At 39.6% G+C, this 22,835-nt stretch overlaps 2 protein-coding genes and 1 non-coding gene across 3 annotated transcripts; 2 read left to right on the top strand and 1 right to left on the bottom strand.

The window, feature by feature from the left end:
- The first annotated feature begins 926 nt into the window (after nucleotides 1-926).
- On the top strand, nucleotides 927-999 carry TRNAR-CCU (transfer RNA arginine (anticodon CCU)). Its single transcript has one exon. It is a non-coding gene; the product is annotated as a tRNA-Arg (tRNA).
- Nucleotides 1,000-2,581: 1,582 nt separating this feature from the next.
- Nucleotides 2,582-5,531, bottom strand: LOC104246372 (uncharacterized). Its single transcript, XM_009802178.2, has 3 exons — nucleotides 5,154-5,531; nucleotides 4,340-4,592; nucleotides 2,582-3,247 (listed from the first exon to the last, which is right to left on the bottom strand). Exons 1-3 carry the CDS (start codon nucleotides 5,259-5,261, stop codon nucleotides 2,883-2,885), a joined length of 726 nt encoding a protein of 241 aa, XP_009800480.1. The 5' UTR covers nucleotides 5,262-5,531; the 3' UTR covers nucleotides 2,582-2,882.
- A 4,552-nt stretch (nucleotides 5,532-10,083) lies between these two features.
- Nucleotides 10,084-10,593, top strand: LOC104246376 (uncharacterized). The gene has a single exon (XM_009802179.1). The coding sequence runs from the start codon at nucleotides 10,084-10,086 to the stop codon at nucleotides 10,591-10,593; it is 510 nt and encodes a 169-aa protein (XP_009800481.1).
- Nucleotides 10,594-22,835: the final 12,242 nt, after the last annotated feature.

Below are 22,835 nucleotides of genomic sequence, written 5' to 3'. Positions count from 1 at the left end.
CATAATCCACTTAAAAAACTACCTCTAAGAAAAATCCTAAACCAGAAGACGATAAATCCACCTTAAAATAATAAACAACAATCTTAAAGTAACAAAGGAACACCTAGATATATACTCCATACGAATTTATTAGTACAAAATAATTTTAAATCGGGACCACCTCAAAACTGAAGCATGCAACTATTACAATAAGACAAACTATAAAGTATATACATAAAAATGAAGGATAAAGCTTAGATGTAGTCTAAATCGAAACCCTAGACCGCAAAAATAAGAATAATATGACAAACCGTCAGCGAAATTGATTAAAACACAAAAATCAAGCAATTTAATGAAGAAAAGACTAACATTTAGAGCAAGAGCATATGAAATCGGTAGTTTGGAGTCACCACTACTGCCGGTCCCTTAGAGCTTCGAGAGAGTGAAAAGAAAAAGGGAAAAATAATTTAGGCCTTTGACAGTCGATAAAATTAAGGGTGAAGGGTCTAATATTTTAGGGCCGGGTAATGGGTTTAGGTCAGTTCTATATTAAAAATAATCGAATGAGTTTGGTCTCGCCACGTGGCTCATCTATTAAAATAAAGGTATTTGTGTTTCATAGTAAGACGGCAGGGGTTTTAATGCTCTAACAGTATAACAAGGGGCTTTTTTAAACTATTGATGATAGTAGAGGGGCATCTCATACCCTTTTCCAATAAAAATATTTCTTCACCAGAAGTTTAAGCCAGAATAAAAAAAATTATCATATGTTCAAGTGCTCAATTTGAACAGGCTCTAATTCGAGTATCTAAATAAAATAGGGAAAACTACCCTCTATAGCCCCTCAAAATTTTAATAGCCCATGTTTTGTCCTACTTACAAAAAATGGCCCTTCGGCCCAAAAGTATTGCATATAGTAGCCGAAAGGAATGAGTATGACAACATAAGCGCCTGTAGCTTAGTGGATAGAGCGCTTGTTTCCTAAGCTGAAGGTCGTAGGTTCGACCCCTGCCTGGCGCAATATATATATATATTTATTTTGCAATGTATAAATATTGTATCCTAAGTACGACAGTGTATCCTTGGTGTATATTGAGCCTATCTCGAGTGTGCTTGTGTATCTAAAGTGTATATATTTGTGTACCCATAATGTATTTAGACAGATTAAATGTATAATCTGTCTGAACAATGTATCAAAATTGTATATAATGTGTATTTTCTAATATGTAAACATAGTGTATATAAATTATATACAATTTTGTATGTGTAATGTGTGCACACTGTGTATTTGGAGTGTATCATGTATTTTTGTATAGTGACAGCTTTTTTTATATATTTTTTGTATAGTTACATCTATTTTGTATATATTTTGTATAGTTACATTTATTTTGTATATTTTTTGTATAGTGACAGTCTATTGTATATAAATTGTACAATAAGAGTCTATTTTGTATATTTTACGAATAGTGACAACCTATTTTCTATGTACCTTCCACTACATTTCTCCCTTGTATGGTTGTACCCTACCACTTACCAAGACATAACTGGAAAATCAAATGACCAATTGCATATCTGATTTAAAAAGTTATAACCAGAATTGTATTCTTCTTTTCATAAATTTCCTTTTCTTTCTAATTTGATGATATCATGTAAGCCAAAAAAGATTATAGCTTGTCAAGAAAATAATTTAAACAGTTGTATGTCCCTCTCAAAATTGGCCAACTGGCAACATTGATGATTGATGTAATTCTCCTTAATTCATACTTCCAATGTTTTCGATGGGAGTATTATAAAAGCCAAAATTCTTGCAAATGGAAAATAATGTAATTCTTTGGGCTATTAGTTTTGGCCGACAAAGAACATATTTAGAAATTCGCCGAAAAGAGGTCATGCGAGGAAGAAAAAATTACTGAAGTAATACTACAAGATTGGGAAACACAAGATATATAGAAAGAATCCAAGCAAAACTAAATGGGGAAAGTGCAAAAAAAACTGTTAGTGTTGCCTTCGGCTAATCAGGTGCTTGTGAGTTCGGTGGCTAGCCACTAGAATAACTTTTTGGCTACACAGTATATAATGTAACTTCGGGCTAGTGGGTGTTATAAATTTAGCCCGAACGGCTATAAATGAATTTTGCTCAATAAAATATACTAGCGAGCTTAAGGGACTGTTAGATATATTCCGCCTTGAAAATATTGGAGTACCATGCACACCTAATGGGCCTTCTTTTTTCCCTTTGCTATATGAAAATCCATACGTACAAACTTCACAAACAACTTCGTCACTAGTATGACTGGATGAGTTAGTGTTCATTAAATCATTTTAATCTACTCAATGCGATAAACAAGTAATTAAGATGGTTACTTGTTTGCTTTTATATTTAGTTGCTGTTTTTTAAGTGCTCAGAGCATTCAGACCTCACATAGCTACGGCTACACTTGAACTACAAAAGCTGCTTCATTATTGGGCTAGGCTGCATTTGTGGTTAGACATGTAACATGTTCCATAACAATCTGACTATTACCCACATCCATTTTCATACTTGAGAAATTTTGCTCTTTGGACGTTGGTGTTGAAACTGAAAGAGACCGATAAGCTCAGGTAAGCTGACTAATCCAACATCATTGCAACTAAGGCAAAATCAATCGAAGATTTTGCATTTCCATCTTGAGCTGAGACATTAGACTATAAGCATCTTTTTGCTTGAGGCATCAAAGCTGACTTTCGAACAACTACCTTCGGCCTTCCTACCTTGACAAAAAATTCAAGCAGCATACCACTACATTTTTCTACTCTTTACTTCTCCCTCTTTTACCTAGCCAATGCCTCCTTGCAAGAGGAGAGATATATGAAGTGTTTGAGAGTATCCCATGATTACAACAACATCCTAATCCTGTTATCAATTACCGGTACCAAACAATAGGTGTTGATGTATTCTGAGGCAGCTGAGTAGTCATACAATGCTGTTGTTGCCATGGATGCAAACCTTCATTTAAACTAACTGCACCAGCCTCGACTACAGTTCTTGGCTCAGCATTTACACTGCTATCTTCGACATCCATCATTACTCCCTCCATCTCTTCAGCATCCATCATATCTGAAGTGTCAGCTTGACCAAGGACTTGAGCTCCTTGTGCAGAAGGAAGCTGAGATGGAACCCAGGGAACAACTGCTAGACACTCTTTTGTAGAACCAGGGTCCTCCTCTGGTGTTGCTCCATTGTGAGCTGGTCTAAATGCATTTGCTTGGTTTCCCCAAAAGGCTTGACCTGCACAACATACAGAAACAGGTTATTTAGTTTTGAAACTTTTAATGCCTAATCAAAAAAGAGCTCAGCAAAATATATATTTTCAGCCAACTAACCCTAATTTGGAAAGAACAAAGAACTTAGAAGATCATAAGAATAATACAAACTAGAGCAAAGCTACTCATTTGGCTTTTTAAAAATATTTCCATGCATAGGTACAAAACGCTAACACCTAATCAAACCAAGGAATAGACAACGAGAATCAACGTCTCTGGCTCGGTCTGTGGATCCGATTAGACTTCTACTCAAAACGTTCCGACTCAAATTCTAACTTCAAGCAATATCGCCATCACATTCATTTTCACTAAAATGAGAAACCAACAATTGAACTCATAAAAGCCAAGACCATTAGTTCTTTCAAATGTGTTATCAGTGCTTCTCATCAGGCCCATTACCGTCAACCCTTTCCTCCAAAAAAATTCGATAAATATAGGATTCTGAATGTTTGTTAGCTCAGCTCCACAATTAGTTATCAAGTAAACAAGCTACAAAAAGAATAGTGATTCCTAACTTCTTTTGACAATAAATTAGTCAAATACGAAGAAACGGAGCTACTTCACCTCCACTTGCATTGACAAAAGTTATGTTTGGATTTAGGAAGTGCCTAAAGTTTGCCTTGAACATACCATGCTGGCTTAAATATTAACAGTAACTCCAACCAGCTCATCTTGAATTGATGTATAACCATATGAGTATTTATACCAAACAACCCTTAGTAAGATTGATCCATCAGCAGGACTGATAGATCGAAAGCTGAATTTTCTCTCTCATATCCTTTCTTCCAATTTTGGACAGAGCTTCACTACTACTTTTTGAACTGTGGGACGTAACAAATTTTCATAACAAGAAACACAATAAAGAAAACTTTCACACCACCAATTTGATACTACATCCTGTTGACCTCAAGCTGATTTACACAATATTATCAAAATCTAATTAAACCTTCCATCTTTATTTTTATTTGATGTTTCGACATAACTGCCAAATTTCCTCATGGATGAACTAATGGATGAACTAAATCAACAACTAAGAGAACAGGGATCGGATACTTACTTTTGAAACCATTAATAAACTGCAGATCCACTTTAACAGAGAAATTAGAAGGGGAATGCACAAGATGTGTGTTCATGGGCTTGAAAAGAACAATTGCCCTCTCTTCATTCTCGGGCACACTTGGCAGTTCTTCAATCACCACACCCCTATTTCCCCCATTATTTCCAAAGCTTGGATCAGTAGCTGCTTGCGCAAAAGCTATAGGAATCTCTGGTTCTTCAACCTCTTCTATTATGGGAGGCAATTCTGCGTCCTAAACATAGAGTAAATAGCGAAAATTGTTACCAGGAATTCTTCACAACCAAACTGAATGTGATGAAAGCAATTTTAGTACATTTTTTGAGTTGTTCACAGTTCAATCAACAAACTGGGCTATAAATAAAGTTGAAACAACACGACTATGCATCAATCCCAAATTAGTTGATGTCAGCTATTTGATTCATCTGTATCCATTCTGGTACAACAACAACAAAAACAACAATAACGATTGTTTCAACAACAACTAACTTCAGTCCCACACTGCCAAAAGATTTGAACTTTATGGGTTTGGGATACTAGAACAACACCTCAAGTGCTAATGATTAGGTTTGGAATTTAATATATGTACATATTTAGTGGATTTCTTAACATATACACAGGGTATGATCTGAGCCAAAGTTGAACATTGCATTAGTAAAACAAAAATTACAAAACGTAATACAAAAACCAGCATATCGATCACTAATTCAACAGAATTTCATATACTTAATAAAAAAAGCAGGAGAAATTTAGAAAATAAAACAAATAAAAGAGTATCCAAGTCGTAGAGGTTTACCAGTCGACGAATTTTTCTAGCGGGAGAGGAAAGGGAGAAATCGGAGAATTCGTCATAGACGTCATCCAAATCCTTCCTCTTCATCTTCAATGTGTAATACGTATCCATGTTTCTCTTTAAACAACAGCGTCCAAAAACAAACCCTAAAATCTCCAAAATCAATTTCTATAAATTTGTGTTCCCTCTCAATCGATCAAAGCGCCAGCGAGAATGCTATGCTTCACTCGGAGTAGAGAATTGGAGAGCTTGGTATGTATATTATACGAATTGAAGTGAAGGAAGTGTGAATGTGGGGAATTCAATTATAGGGAAAGTGATGGAAGCTTGTGGTTATTTTCTCTAGATTTCTCCAGAACTTTGGTGTACAAGCGGAAAAAGAGAGAAAAAGAAATGTGGGGCCTGACTTTATTCGGGTCTGGGTCCCAGAGCAGAACTGAGATAATCCTTCAAATTATGCATTACTTTCGAAATATCTTCTTAAGCATAGCTTTTTCAATTTGTTTATGCCCGATTTCATTTTTTTAAGAGCATGGTTGGAAAGTCACCTTGAAAATAGATTTTGGTGTAATTACACAGTTTTGCATATTTATTTGGCCAAATAATTACTTGGTCAGTATGAAATTGGGTGTAATTGGAGGGGTGTAATTATACTCTCCAATTCCCAAGGGAAGGTGAGAATTGGTGGTAATTACACTGTGCAATTACAAGGTTGTTTTTTAGTTTCTTTCCTTTTTATTTTATTTTAATTTATTTTCTTTATAAATTTTTATTTCTATTTTTAAAATTTTTTATTTTATTTTTACTTTTTAATTTCTTTTGAAATTTTAAAATATATTTTTCTTTGTACATTATTTATCTTTTATTTCTCTATCTTTACTTCTTGTGATTCCATGTAATTGCTTATATTTTATTTTTTATGTTTTGAAACTCACCTCCTAATATTAAAAATATTAATGAGTCATTAATAAACTTGGTACATAATGAGTGATGCAATTAAGTGGAATTTCATTGTTGAATGTGGTTATAAACTTATCATGTTTCCTAATCTTAAGTTGCAGTGGAACTTACTATATTATGTCGGAATTTGACATATGTTAAATTATTATTTTTAAAAATTTTAAAATTGTGTTATATTCATGGTTCTAATTTACTTGTTTTAGTAGTATTGGCTCACATTGCATGTTGTTCATTTTTTAGTTAGAATTAATAGATTAGTTTTGTAAAATATTTGATTAATGTTATGACATTATATTTATAAATTAATTTATTTTATCAAACATGAATTCCATGCTGTTCTTATAAAAGTATATTTTTAATTTTTGTAGGAATCTAAACTAAATATTATTAAATTAAAAAATATAAATAAATTATTTTTACAATATTAGTTATAAATATATGATTACTAAATTAATGTATATTCACGAAAAAATATACATCTTAAATACCAAATATAATATCATTTATACTTATAAAAAATTTATAGGCATATATTTATTATATTAACTTTTAAGTTTTGATAATTACTTAATTTAAAATTTAATTTAACTATGTAATTACACTTGTGCAACCAAACAGTAAACATGTAATTACACTGTAATTACACTATAACAAACAAACAGGTCGTCGTAATTACGTTATGTAATTACTAGGCTGTGTAATTACTACCCTAGTAATTACACCAATTCCAATTAGAGGGTGGCTTTCCAAATAGACTCTAAATGAACTTGTCTAACACATTTTCCTGTTAGTTGAATCCAATGCATACATCAAAAACTCAAAATGTAGGGCCCGTGACACACGTTGGGTTGGGTTGGACCGACCATTTTAAGGTCCATTGAAATAGTGGGCTGGCCCAGTCCAGCTTGTCAAATTCCCAAGCCCGCGTGGCTGAGCTATGCCAGGTTTGCCCGTATTGACAGCTCTACTTCTAAGTATACATGTTTTTTCATCTTTTTAGGTCCAACTTAGTTGGTAACAAAATTTCTCCAAGGAGGATATTGATAAATATTAACTTGATTAATGTAAAAACGTCGGAAAAGAAATTAATCTAAGAGCCACTCCTTTGGTAAAAATTGCACGGGGCGCCCTATTTGGTCGCTCCCATTTAACCTATACTTATTTTTTTTAAAACTTTTAACTTGTACCCACTTTTTAAATAACTTCAGTCCCCTTTCTCCTCTTTCTTCTCCTCCTTCGTTTCCTTCTTCTTTCTTTTGCTGCTGTTGGTGCAGATTATTTCTTCTTCGTTTTGTCTCAATTAATATTTTTTCAACTGACCTAATAATGCAAAAATATTTAACTGTTTGCTATTACAAAGCATCCCAGAATGACCTAATATCTTGTTGAACCTCTATATTGAAAAAGTAATCGCAAATTATGATAGTCTAGTCATACTTTTCATTTTCAATTACTCATAGTGAGAGAAGAGGGAGCTGGAATTGTTCATATAGTACATGATTGCCGAATCAAAGTAAATTTTTAGGTAATATTTGTAAACAGAAAGTTATTTTAATTGAAACAATTCACTTTCTTGCTTCCCAGAGTCTCTGAAATCTCCTAATACTGTGAAGAAATTCTTTTCTTTGAATGAAAGCCTCTAAATGTGTCTGAATCTTTTAATGTTTTAATGCTACACAAGCTTTCTTTTAATATTTTTTTTGTTCAAACAGTTATCATCAGTTGGAAGAATACTTGTAATAGTAAATGATGGTGTCTGGGACGCTTTGTCTGCATTATTAGCCAAGTAAAATATTAGTACAAACAAAAACTCCAGCTCTAGAGCTGAAGTTTGACAGTTACAAAACAAAAACTTCAGCTCTAGAGCTGAAGCTTACAAACAAAAACTTCAGCTCTAGAGCTGAAGTTCGCCAGTTACAAACAAAAACTTCAGCTCTAGAGCTAAAGTTCGACAGTTACAAAACAAAAACTTCAGCTCTAGAGCTGAACTTCAGGCCCGGCTACTAAAATGCTGAAGTTTTGCGTGATTGTCTTTGCTACTTCAGCCCCGTATGCTGAAGTTATACGAAAAAGCGGGTCCGTTTGCAAATTTTTTTGCAAAGCGGACACAAGTTAAAACGTGACACAAAAAGCGGGTATAGATACAAATGCCCCCTCCTTTGTAACCATTGACTAGTCGGAGGCCCATGTTTCTATCTCACTCTCTTTACTCAGATCATATATGCACCGTATGACTATTTTTTAGGCTACTCTTTATATTTTTTCGCAGTTAGTCTAGTGGACTAATTTTTTCTTTAAAATTAGTTGCATAAAAAATTCTAATTGCGAAAAGCCAATTATGCTAACAGGATTTTGATAGTCGCCTACAGGTCATTTGTGCAAATCTGGGCTAGATGCATTTCTCAGGCCCAAAGGTATTGTGCACCCAGGAAATGGTGTCGAGTGACCTTCCATGAGTACATTATTTATTTTTGGGTCAGGTAAGGAATATGTTGGCTTATAAGCCTTTCTGTTTTTTGTTTATGGTAAATGACTATTGTGCTGTAAGGATTCGACCGGTCCTTTTGAGAATTTACATCCCGTTCGATAGCTTAAGGTCTCGAGCAGCTCCCGTATTGTGTATTATGGCTTGTATGTCTGGTCGAATTTGGATTTTGGATGATTCGGGATTGATTTGGAAGAAGGATTCTTGCTTTAGAAGCTTAAGCGGTAAGAGTTGATCGGAGTTTGTCTTTTTTGTAGACGACTCCGGAATGGTATTTTGACGATCCTAATAGCTTCGTATGGTGATTTTAGACTTAGGTGTGTGTCTGAAATTAGTTTTGGAGGTCCGCACGCTAATTTGACGCATTTTGGCGAAAATTGAAAAGTTAAAGGTTTGGAAGGTTGAGAAGTTTGACCGGGAGTTGACTTTATTGATATCGGGTTCGTATTTCAATTCTGGGAGTTAGTATAGCTCCGTTGTGTCATTTGGAACGCAGAGCCAGGTAATGGAGATATCGGACTCGGGCAGAGTCAATATATTGGTCGCGAGGATTTAAGGTAGAGATGCTTGGTCGTCGTAGTCCTTTGGAATTCTTTCCTTTCATTGTATTGTCAGCTTGTTATTTGAACTGTATTGTATCTCGATCTTTGAGATCTTTTCATGTACTTAGCTAGAGTTCGTGACTATGTATTACCAAATTATGGGAGGTTGTTATAGCTATTGCTGCATAGGCTTGTTACGCTTTTGTTTCAGTATTCATATTAGACTCTGTTTAAAATTATCATTGTTAAAAATTTTCCTAATCGTTATTAGTAACCGGTTTACCTAGTCTTAGAGACTAGGTGCCATCACGACGCCTGTAATGGTTTTTTGCATCATGATAAGTTGGTATCAAAGCTCTAGGTTTATAGGTTTTACTAGTCACGAGCAAGTTTAGTAGAGTCTTGCATATCAATACAGAGACGTTTGTACTTATCTTCGAGAGGCTACGGAACTATTAAGAAAATTCCACTTCTTTCATTCCCATCGTGCGAATTTTTTGATTTCGAAGTTTGAGCCTTTGTATCTCTATTCTTTCACAGATAGTGAGGACACGCGCTATCGGGTTAGCTGGGTAGACACCCATGCCCCCTACTAGAGTCGCAAGAGGCCAGGGCCGAGGTAGAGGTCAAGGAGGGGAACGCGCCACATCTGGAGCACTTGTCAGAGCAACAGTTGATGAGCTTCTAGTAGTTTCGATTTGAGGACAGGCACCAGAGGCGCATGTTGTTACCTCCGGACTTCAGGAGATGTTAGTACTTAGCACAGTTCCTGAGTATGTTTGGTATATTAGCTCAGGCGGGGTTAATTCCGGTTTCACCAGCCACTTCACAAACCGGAGGAGGAGCTCAAACTCCCGATGCCCGTACTTCTGAGCAGCGTGTCCATGTTGGTCAGGTTCCAGCTGTCATGCCAACACAGCCTGTTGTTCCAGTTTAGCTCGTGGTTATGGCAGCAACATCTGAGGAGGAACAACTTAGACTTGTGAGGTTCAAGAAGTATTACCCTCCTACCTTCAGTGGTTTGGCTTTAGAGGATGCACATGGTTTTCTAATGAAGTGCCACCGCATTCTCCGCACTATGGGTATTGCGAAGATGAGTGGGGTTGCTTTTACTACGTTCCAGCTTAACGGAGCGGCATATCAGTGGTGGCGAGTGTACGAGTTGGGTAGCGCGGCCAATGCATCTTCACTTTCATGGACACAATTCTCAGACATGTTTTTGAGAGAGTTTGTTCCCCAGACTCTTCGGGATGCATGCGCGCGAAGTTTAAACAGTTGCGCTAGGGGCACTATGTTGGTGTCAGAATATGCCGTTAGATTCAGTGATTTGTCCAGACATGTACCTACTTTGGTTTCTATAGTTAGAGAGCGAGTCTGTAGGTTCATTGAGGGACTCATTCATGATATCCGATTCAGCATAGCCCGGGAGTTGGAGACGGGTGTTACATTCCAGTAGGTGGTGGAGATCACTCGCAGATTAGAGGGCATGTGGGTTTAGGAGGGAGAGGTCATGTCACGACTCGGATTTTCCACCCTCGGGAGTCATGATAGCACCTACTAACGTGATCTAGGCAAGCCAATCCTTTAACTACTTACTTCATTGTCCAATTTTTTTCTTTTTAACAAATATAAGACGATAACGTATAAACAGCGGAACTTTAAATTAAAGCGGAATACATTAATAAAATATCTGAAATCTATGTCTAATACAATTACTCAAGCCTTAATCACCCAAAACCTGGTGTCACAGTGTCACAGACAGTCGATTTACTACATACAAAGTCTGAAGAAAAGATCAATACACTGTTCCAGAAGCGAAAAAGATGAAACATAAAATAAAAGATAGAGGAGACGTCAAGGCCTGCGGACGCCTGTATGTCTACCTTGGATCTCCGCGTGGACTGAAGGTAGCCTCCAACTACGGTCCAAGAGCTGCTCCGGGATCTGCACATAATGTATAATGTAGTATCAGCACAACCAACCCCATGCGCTAGTAAGTGTCTAGCCTAACCTCGCCGAAGTAGTGACGAGGCTAGGACCAGACTACCAAATAAACCTGTACAGTTATATATAATATACAGCGAAAAGTAAAGTAGAATAACCAATTAAAGATGGGAGGGGAAAACATGTTTTGGGGAATAACAGGTAAAAACAGAATGTCAAAAGAATTATAGGGAACCAAAGTCCAACTACTAACAAGGATAAGGAAAACAAATGCAGATTTCACTTTCATTTCACATCTTGTTGTAGGCGTACAACCCGATCCTATTTCTCATATCTCGTGGCAGGCGTGCCACCCGCTCCCATTTCATGTATCTCGTGGCAGGCGTGCCACCCGCTCATCACTTATCTCGTGGTAGGCGTACCACCCGCTCCCGTTTCATTTATCTTGTGGTAGGCGTACCACCCGCTCCATTTTCATTTATCGTGTGGTAGGTGTACCACCCGCTCCCATTTTATTATATCTTGTGATAGGCGTACCACCCGCTCCCATTTCATTATATCTTGTGGTAGGCGTACCACCCGCTCTCATTTCATTATATCTTGTCGTAGGCGTACCACCCGCTCCCATTTCATTATATCTTATGGTAGGCGTACTACCCGCTCCCATTTACAAGACAACAATAATCACAAGGAATCCCGACAAGGGAACAAGAGCAATATAACAACTTCCCGGCAAGGGAACAATGATATTTCAACAACATCCTGGAAAGGGAACAATAATATCAAACAAACATCCTGGCAAGGGAACAATACTATCGAAACAAACATCTCGACAAGGGATCATTAATATCAAACAAACATCCCGGCAAGGGAACAATGGTGATAATAAAATATGAAGCACAATAAACCACAACAGAGTCATAACAATTATAATACAAGACTCACGAGCATGCTTGACACCAACGCATAAATACTCGTCACCATGCCTATACGTCGTACTCCACAATTAACATGTAACAAATAAGACACAACTCCTAATCCCTCAAGCTAAGGTTAGACCAAACACTTACCTCGATGCCAGGAACACAATTCACGATTCAACTATAGCTTTATCCCTTGATTCCACCACCAATTCGCTCGTATCTAGTCACAAGTTACTTAATTACATCAATAAACGCTAAATGAATCAACCCCAATGCATGAAAATGAGTTTTCTAAAGTTTTACCCAAAAACTCAAAAATCACTCCGGGCCCACATGGTCAAAACCCGAGGTTCTAACGAAAACCTGATTACCCATTCCCCCACGAACCCAAATATAAAACTTGTTTTGAAATCGGACCTTAAATCAAGGTCCAAATCCCCAATTTTGAAAAACCTAGGTTCTACCCAAAACACCCAATTTCCCCTATGAAAATCATTGATTTTAAGTTGAAATCATGTTAAAAGATGTTAATGATTGAAGAAAACTAGTTAAAAACGACTTACAATTGATTTGGAGAAGAAGAAGTCTTTGAAAAATTGTCCTAGGGTGTTTATGTTTTGAGAGGATATGAAAAATGGGTTTAAAATCGTCTAAGTATAAAGTTGCAGGTCGCAGGTATGGGAAATGAGAGACAGGGCTCACATTTGCGAACCCTTCATAAATGCTGGGCTTTCGCATTTGCAAAAATAATGTCGCATTTGCAACTTGGGAATTGCGACTACCGCATAGCATTTGCGATCACTGGCCAAATGGGAAACTTCGTATTTGCGAGGATAACCTCGCATTTGTGAGAGGGATCTGGCCTGGGCTTCTTTCGTAATTGTGACAAGCCGCTCGCATTTGCGAGCCAGGATTCACAAATGCGAAGCCTGCAGACCTGCTATGTACAGCTAAAAAACCTGCAATTTTTCTAAGTTCAAAGTGCATCCCGTAACCTATCCAAAACTCACTCGAGCCCTCGGGGCTCCAACCCAAATATACACACAACCTTAAAAATATCCTACGGACTAATTCGTGTAATAAAATCACCAAAATAACATCATGAACATCGAATTAAACCTCAAGGTCAATAAAATTTCTCAAAACTTCTTTAAACATCAAATTTTGTATTTAAGGTCCGAATCACGTCAAACGGATTCCGTTTCTTACCAAACTTCACAGAATTATCTTAAATCACATATAAGGCCTGTACCGGGCACCGGAACCAAAATACGGGCCGGATACCAACATGTTATAATCAAAATTCATTTCCAAATCCTTTAAACAATTTCAGAAAATAATTTTCTTCAAAAACTCATTTCTCGGGCTTGGGACCTCGGAATTCGATTTCGGGCATACGCCCAAGTCCCATATTTTCCAACGGACCCTCCGGGACCGTCCATTTACAGGTCTGGTTCCGTTTACCCAAAAAGTTGACCGAAGTCAAATTAATTCATTTTATAGTCAAAATTTATCATTTTTCACATATTTTCACATATAGGCTTTCCGGCTACATGCTCGGATTGCGCACGCAAATTGAAGTGATGCTAAAAGAGGTTTTTAAGGCCTCGAAATGTATAATTTCATTTTGGAACAAGTGATGACCTTTTTAGGTCATCATATTCTCCACCTTTAAAACAACCGTTCATCCTCGAATGGATAGAAGAAGGAAGTACCTGAGTCGGGGAAAAGATATGGATAACGGCTCCGCATATCGGGCTCGAACTCCTAGGTCAATGCCTTAGGAGGCTGACCTCTCCACTAAACACGAACAGAAGGAAAACTCTTCGATCTCAACTAACGAACCTGCCGGTCTAGAATAGCTACCGACTCCTCCTCATAAGACAAGTCCTTGTCCAACTAGGTAGTGCTGAAATCTAACACGTGGGATGGATCACCGTGATACTTTCAAAGCATGGACACATGAAACACTAGATGCACGACTGATAAGCTCGGCGGCAATGCAAGTCTATAAGCCACCTCTCCCACTCGAGCGAGAATCTCAAATGGGCCAATGAACCTAGGGCTAAGCTTACCCTTCTTCCCAAATCTCATTACGCCCTTCATAGGCGACACTCGAAGCAATACCCATTCACCGACCATGAATGCCAAATCATGAACCTTGCGGTCGGCATAACTCTTTTGCATGGACTGAGTTGTACGAAGCCTATCCCGAATGATCCTGACCTTGTCCAAGGCATCCTGAACCAGATCCGTACCCAATAATCGAGCCTCTCCCGGCTCAAACCATCCAACCGGAGACCGACACCGCCTACCATATAAAGCCTCATAAGGAGCCATCTGGATACTCGACTGGTAGTTGTTGTTGTAGGCAAACTCTGCTAAAGGCAAAAACTGATCCCACGAGCCTCCAAAATCATTGACACATGCTCGGAGCATATCCTCCAAAATCTGAATGGTTCCTTCGGACTGCCCGTCCATGTGAGGATGAAATGTTGTGCTCAAATCAACCCGCGTGCGCAACTTTCGCTGAACTGCTCTCCAGAAACGTGAGGTAAACTATGTATCTCGGTCCGAAATGATAGACTCGGGCACACCATGAAGACGAACAATCTCCCGGATATAGATCTTAGCTAACCTCTCGGAAGAATAGGAGACTGCCACAGGAATGAAATGCGCTGACTTGGTCAGCCTATCCACAATAACCCACACTGCATCGAACTTCCTCTGAGTCAGTGGGAGACTAACAACGAAGTCCATAGTGATACGCTCCCACTTCCACTCAGGAATCTCAATCTTCTGAAATGAACCACCGGGTCTCTAATGCTCGTACTTAACCTGCTGGCAATTCAAACACCGAGCTACATATGCAACAATATCATTCTTCATTATCCACCACCAATAATGTTGCCTCAAATCCTGATACATATTAGCGATGCCCGGGTGAATAGAGTACCGGGAGCTATGGGCCTCCTCTAAAATCAACTCTCGAGGACCATCCACATTAGGCACACAAACTCGGCCCTGCAATCTCAAAACTCTATCATCACCTAAGGTAACCTACTTGGCACCTCCGTGCTGCACCGTGTCTCTAAGGACACACAAATGGGGATCATCATACTGTCGATCTCGAATACGCTCTAATAAAGAAGAACGAGCGACTGTGCAAGCTAACAAATGGTTGGACTCAGAAACATCCAACCTTACAAACTGAATGGCCAAAGCCTGAACATCCAAAGCAAGCGATATGTCACCGACCGGAATATAAGCAAGACTGCCACTGGCAGACTTCCTACTCAAAGCATCGGCCACCACATTGGCCTTTCCCTGATGATATAAGATGGTGATATCATAGACTTTCAACAACTCCAACCACCTTCTCTACCTCAAATTCAACTCCTTTTGCTTGAACAAATAGTGAAGACTCTTGTGATCTGTGAACACCTCACATGCCATGCCATACAGATAATGCCTCCAAATCTTCAACGCGTGAACAATGGCTGCCAACTCTAAATCATGAACTAGATAGTTTTTCTCATGAATCTTCAACTATCGTGAAGCATATGCAATGACCTTGCCATCCTGTATCAACACTGCACCGAGTCCAATACGAGATGCATCACAATAGACTATATAAGGCCCTGAACCCGTGGGCAAAACCAACACTGGTGCCGTAGTCAGAGCTGTCTTGATCTTCTGAAAGCTCGCCTCGCACTCGTTTGATCATCTGAACTGGGCACCCTTCTGGGTCAACCTGGTCATCGGGGCTGCGATAGATGGGAACCCCTCCACTAACCGATGATAGTAGCCTGCCAATCCCAAGAAACTTCAAATCTCTGTAGCTGATGCTGGTCTAGGCCAGTTCTTGACTACCTCAATCTTCTTCGGATTAACCTAAATACCCTCTACTGATACAACATGACCCAAGAATGCAACTGAACTCAACTAGAACTCACACTTCGAGAACTTAGCATATAACTAACTATCCCTCAAGGTCTGAAGAACCACTCTAAGATGTTGCTCGTGCTCCTCCCGGCTACGGAAATAGATCAAAATATCATCAATGAAGACTATCACGAACGAGTCCAAATAAGGCCTGAACACTCGATTCATCAAATCTATAAAAGCTGTTGAGGCATTCGTCAACCCGAATGACAATACCAAGAACTCATAATGCCTCTACTGAGTGCAGAAAGCTGTCTTAGGGACATCAGATGCCCTAATCCTCAACTGATGGTAGCCAGATCTCAAGTCAATCTTCGAAAATACCTTGACACCCTGAAGCTGATCAAACAAATCATCAATCCTCAACAATGGATACTTATTCTTGATTTTAACCTTGTTCAACTGCCGGTAATCAATATACATTCTCATCGATCCGTCCTTCTTCTTAACAAACAACACTGGTGCACCCCAAGGAGAACCACTCGACCTAATAAAACCCTTCTTAAGCAAGTCTTGCAACTTCTTCTTCAACTCTTTCAACTCAGGCGGGGCCATATGATACGACGGGATAAAATGGGCTGAGTGCCAGGAGCCAAATCAATGCAAAAGTCAATATCCCTGTCGGGTGGCATACCCGATAGGTCTGAAGGAAATACCTCAGGAAACTCACGAACAATGAGCATAGAATCAATAGAAGGAACCTCAATACTAAAATCACGAACATATGCCAAATAGGCCAAACACCCCTTCTCGACCATATGCGGAGCCTTCACATAAGAAATAACACTATGGGTAGAATGACCAGGAGTCACTCTTCACTCTAAACAAGGTAAACCCGGTAAGGCTAAGGTCACAGTCTTGGCATGACAGTCTAAGATAGCATGGTAATGTGATAACCAGTCCATCCCTAATATGACATCAAAATCGACCATGTCCAAAAGAAGCAAATCTACACGAGTCTCAAGACCTCCAATCACAACTATACAAGAATGATGGACTCGATCTACCACAATAGAATCACCCACCGGTATAGACACATAAACAGGAACACTCAAAGAATCACTAGGTATGACCAGATACGGTGCAAAATAAGATGACACATACAAGTATGTATACCCTGGATCAAACAACACTGAAGCATCTCTATCATAAACCAGAACCATACCTGTAATAACTGCATCAAAAGCCTCAGCCTCGGGCCTGGCTGGAAGAGCATAACATTAAGGTTGGGCCCCACTACCCTGAACTACATCTCTGGGATGGCCTGCTGCTGGCTGGCCTCCACCTCTAGCAGCCTGAGCTCCACCTCTAATACCTCTACCTCCACCTCTAGCACCTCTACCCCCACCTCTAGCTGGCTGGGCGGGCTTTGGAACACTCACTGCCTGAACCATGGCACGAGAACCCTAATACTGAGGGCTACTCGATGCTCGAGGGAATTACCTAGCAATGTGCCTCGTGTCGCCACAAGCAAAACAAGCCCTCGGTTGTTGGGGCTGACGACCCTGGAAACTCTGAAGCGGCAGTGTACTGATAGGAGCTGGTGGTGCACTATAAGAGTGCTGATCAGAATACTGCATCTGAGAATCGTGGCCACCCGAAGCACCGTGAGAAACCTGAAGTGCTACCTGAAAGGGCCTGGGAGGATGGCCCCTACCATATGAATCCCTACCTCCAGACGAGGTACCACTGAATCTACCTGAATGATGAGGCCTATTGTCCAACCCATGACCACCTCCCTGTGACAGAACCATCTCAACTCTCCAGGCCACATTGGTCGTCTCCTGGAAAGATATCTCACTCCCAGTTTCCCTAGCCATCTGAAGACGAATTGGCTGAATAAGTCCATTAATGAACCTTCTCACCCTCTCTCTTTCGGTGGGAAGTATGACAAGGGTATGACGAGCTAGGTCGATGAATCTGGTCTCATACTGGGTAACAGTCATAGAACCCTGCTGGAGACGCTCAAACTGCCTCTGATAGGCCTCTCTCTGAGTGATGTGTAGATATTTCTCAATAAATAGCTGAGTAAACTGCTCCCAAGTCAAAGCTGGCAATCCGGTTGGGCTAGCCAAACAAAAATCCCTCCACCAAGTCCTGGCGGATCTAGATAAGTGAAAAGTGGCAAAATCGACCCCATTAGTCTCAACTATCCCCATGTTCCTGAGATCCTCATGACAGCCGTCTAAATAATCCTGGGGATCGTCAGTAGATGCACCGCTAAAAGTAGTAGTGAAGAGCTTCGTGAACCTATCCAACCTCCACAAAGCATCAGCAGACATAGCCGCTCCATTACCGATCTGAGCTACCATACCCGGCTGAACTGCTCCAACTGGCTGAACCGCTAGAGTCTGAATCTGGGGAGCTACCTACTCTGGAGTGCGAGTAGCAGGAGTCTGGGCTCCTCCTACAGCCTGAGAGATGGCTAGTGCTACAGGAAGCAGCCTGCTCAGGTGACACTCTCCATGAGGCCCACTAGTCGGACCAGAGCATCCTGAAAAACTGGGGTGGCAATAAAACCCTCTAGGACCTGAGCTGGGCCCACCGGAATTGCTGGGGCCGGAACCTCATCATCAAAATCAACCTGAGGCTCCGCTGTGGGTACTGTTTCTCTAGGCTGAGCTTTGCCCCTACCTCAGCCTCTAGCATGGCCTCGGCCTCTGCCCCTCGTGGGAGCTGCTGCTGGGGGCTCGGGCTGCTAGTCAGTGGATAAGGAAGCGCATGTTCTCGCCATCTGTGAAAGAACAAAGTAGAATTTAAATTAGCATTGAGAGCCCAAACCGCACGATAGGAAAGAATAAATGTGAAGTTTTTCCTAACTCTATAGCCTCTAGGGATAAATACAGACGTCTCTGTACCGATCCCTCAAGCTCTACTAAGCTTGTCTGTAAACTATGAGACCCATGTAACCTAAAGCTTTGATACCAACTTGTCACGACCTGGATTTCTCACCCTCAAGAGTCGTGATGGCGCCTACTAATGTGATCTAGGCAAGCCAATTCTTTAACTACTTGCTTCATTGTCCAATTTTTTTCTTTTTCACAAATATAAGGCGATAACGTATAAACAGTGGAACTTTAAATTAAAGTGGAAGACATCAATAAAATATCTGAAATCTATGTATAATACAATTACTCAAGCCTTAATCACCCAAAATCTGGTGTCACAGTGTCACAGACGGTCTAAGATTTACTACATATAAAGTCTGAAGAAAAGATAAATACACTATTTTTGAAGCGAAAAAGATGAAACAGAAAATAAAAGATAGAGGAGATGCCAGGGCCTGCGGATGCCTGCAGGTCTACCTTAGATCTCTGCATGGACTGAAGGTAGCCTCCAACTACGGTCCAAGAGCTGCTCTAGGATCTGCACATAGTGCAGTGTGTAGTATCAGCACAATCGACCCCATGTGCTGGTAAATGTCTAGCCTAACCTTGGCGAAGTAGTGACGACACTAGGACCAGACTACCAAACAAACATGTGCAGTTATATATAATATACAACGGAAAGTAAAACAAAATAACCAATTAAAGATTGGAGGGGGAAACATGCTTTGGGGAATAACAGGTAAAAACAGAATGTCAAGAGAATTATAGGGAACCAAAGTCCAACTACTAACAAGGATAAGGAAAACAAAGGCAGATTTCACTTTTATTTCACATCTTGTTGAAGGAGTGCAACCCGATCCCATTTCTCATATCTTGTGGCAAGCGTGCCACCCACTCCCATTTCATGTATCTCGTGGCAGGCGTGCCACCTGCTCCCATTTCACTTATCTCGTGGTAAACGTACCACCCGCTCCCATTTCATTTATCTTGTGGTAGGTATACCACCCGCTCCCTTTTAATTTATCTTGTGGTAGGCGTACCACCCATTCCCATTTCATTATATCTTGTGGTAGGCGTACCACCCGCTCCCATTTCATTATATCTTGTGGTAGGTGTACCACCCGCTCCCATTTCACTATATCTTGTGGTAGACGTACTACCTGCTCCTATTTTATTAATCTTGTGGTAGGCGTACCACCCGCTCCCATTTAAAAGCCAACAATAATCACAAGGAATCCCGACAAGGGAACAAGAGCAATATAACAACTTCCCGGCAAGAAAACAATGATATTTCAACGACATCCCGGCAAGGGAACAATAATATCAAACAAACATCCCGGCAAGGGAACAATACTATCAAAACAATCATCTCGACAAGGGATCATTAATATCAAACAAACATCCCGGCAAGGGAACAATGGTGATAATAACATATGAAGCGCAATAAACCACAATGGAGTCATAACAATTATAATACAAGACTCACGGGCATGCTTGACACCAACACATAGATACTTGTCACCATGTCTATACGTCATACCTCATAATTAACATGTAGAAAATAAGACACAACTCATAATCCCTCAAGCTAAGGTTAGACCAAACACTTACCTCGATGCCACAGAAATAATTCATGATTCAATTATAGCTTTACCCCTTGATTCCACCACCAATTCGCTCGTATCTAGTAGGGGTGGGCATATTTCGGTCGGAACCGAATAAACCGACCGAACCGATTTTTTTTTCGGTTTCGGTTATTCGATTTGTTCGGTCGGTTTCGGTTTAAAATTTTAAATTTTCAGTTTTTCAGTTATTAAGTTTTTTAGTTCAGTTAACCGAAAAACCGAATTATTAACATATATGTTCTTTAAGTTATATATAGGCTAAGCCCATAGGTAATAAATTAATACTATTAGGTCCAATCTATCAAAGACTTAACCCAATTAAGTAAGTCCATCAACTTTTCAATCTTAACGACTTTCAGTCTATTAAAACTTCCATAGCATATGTGATAGATACCGAGAGAATTTCACACAGAGTTGTAATTTACACTATGTTTGAATTTTATGATCCATAAAGTGTGCAAAGTTTAGTCTATTTTTTTTCTATAAACACAATATTTCCAACAATTTTGAAGTTTTGGGAAAAATCAACAAATTCGCCAGTCGTATTATTACATAGAAGGAGTCCAATATGATAATGTTCAAACTGAAAACCGAACCGAAATTAGAATAACCGAACTGAACCGAACTTATTTCAGTTCGGTTTCGGTTACTACTTTTACAAAACCGAAAACCGAATAACCGAACCGAATTTCTTCAAACCGAACCGAACCAACCGAATGCCCACCCCTAATATCTAGTCACAAGTTACTTAATTACATCAATAAATGCTAAATGAATCAACCCCAATGCATGAAAATGAGTTTTCTAAAGTTTTACCCAAAAATTCAAAAAGCACCCCCGGGCCCACATGGTCAAAACCCGAGGTTCGAACCGAATCCGGATTATCCATTCCCCCACGAACCCAAATATATAATTTGTTTTGAAATTGGACCTCAAATCGAGGTCCAAATCCCTAATTTTGAAAAACTTAGGTTCTACCCAAAACACCCAATCTCCCCCATGAAAATCATTGATTTTAAGTTGAAATCGTGTTAAAAGATGTTAATGATTAAAGAAAACTAGTTAAAAACGACTTACAATTGATTTGGAGAAGAAGAAGTCTTTGAAAAATTGTCCTAGGGTGTTTATGTTTTGGGAGGATATGAAAAATGGGTTTAAAATCATCTAAGTATAAAGTTGAAGGTCGCAGGTATGGGAAATGCGAACAGGGGTTCGCAATTGCGAACCCCGACCTCTGCTAGACTGGGAAATGCGAAACAGGGCTTGCATTTGCGAACCCTTCATAATTGCTGGACTTTCCATTTGCGAAAATAATGTCGCATTTGCGACTTGGGAATTGTGACTACCGCATCGCATTTGCGAGCACTGGCCAAATGGGAAACTTCGCATTTGCGAGGATAACCTCGCATTTGCGAGAGGGAGCTGGCCTGGGCTTCTTTTACAATTGCGACAAGCCGCTCGCATTTGCGACATCGCATTTGCAAGCCAGTGCTATGTACAGCTGAAAAACCTGTAATTTTTCTAAGTTCAAAGTGCACCCCGTGGCCTATCCAAAACTCACCCGAGCCCTCGAGGCTCCAACCCAAATATACAAACAACCTAAAAAATATCCTACGGACTTATTCGTGTAATAAAATCACCAAAATAACATCATGAACATCGAATTAAACCTCAAGATCAATGAAATTTCTCAAAACTTCTTTAAACATCAAATTTTCCATTTAAGGTCCGAATCACGTCAAACGGATTCCGTTTCTTACCAAACTTCATAGAATTATCTTAAATCACATATAAGACCTGTACCGGGCGCCGGAACCGAAATACGAGTCCAATACCAACATGTTCTAATCAAAATTCATTTCCAAATCCTTTAAACAATTTCAGAAAATAATTTTCTTCAAAAATTCATTTCTCGGGTTTGGGACCTCGGAATTTGATTCTGGGCATACGCCCAAGTCCCAATTTTCCTACGGACCCTCCGAGACCGTCCAATCATGGGTCCGAATCCGTCTACCTAAAACATTGACCGAAGTCAAATTAATTCATTTTATAGTCAAAATTTATTATTTTCACAGATTTTCACATATAGGCTTTTCGGCTATGCGTCCAGACTACGCACGCAAATCAAGGTGATGCTAAAAGAGGTTTTAAGGCCTTAAAACATAAAATTTCATTTTGAAACAAGTGACGACCTTTTTTGGGTCATGACAGGTCAGGAGGCTAAGAGGCCTCGTAGACCGGGAGAAACTATTGGTCCTTATTTCGGAGGCAAGGTACAATATGGTATAGGTTTGTGGGTCAGCCAGTTCAATTTTCACTTTAGGCTTTGCACGTTGTTTCAGATACCCATGGGTCTCATAGTACCTGCACCAGACAACTTCCACAGCCACGCTAGCAAAGGGGTTGCTTTGAGTGTGGAAATACCAGCCACAT

The sequence above is a fragment of the Nicotiana sylvestris genome, chromosome 5 (genome assembly GCF_000393655.2).
Source record: "Nicotiana sylvestris chromosome 5, ASM39365v2, whole genome shotgun sequence".
Taxonomy (NCBI): Eukaryota; Viridiplantae; Streptophyta; class Magnoliopsida; order Solanales; family Solanaceae; genus Nicotiana; species Nicotiana sylvestris.
The sequence above is the reverse complement of the archived record's forward strand: the minus strand, read 5'-3'. Positions and strand labels throughout refer to the sequence as shown.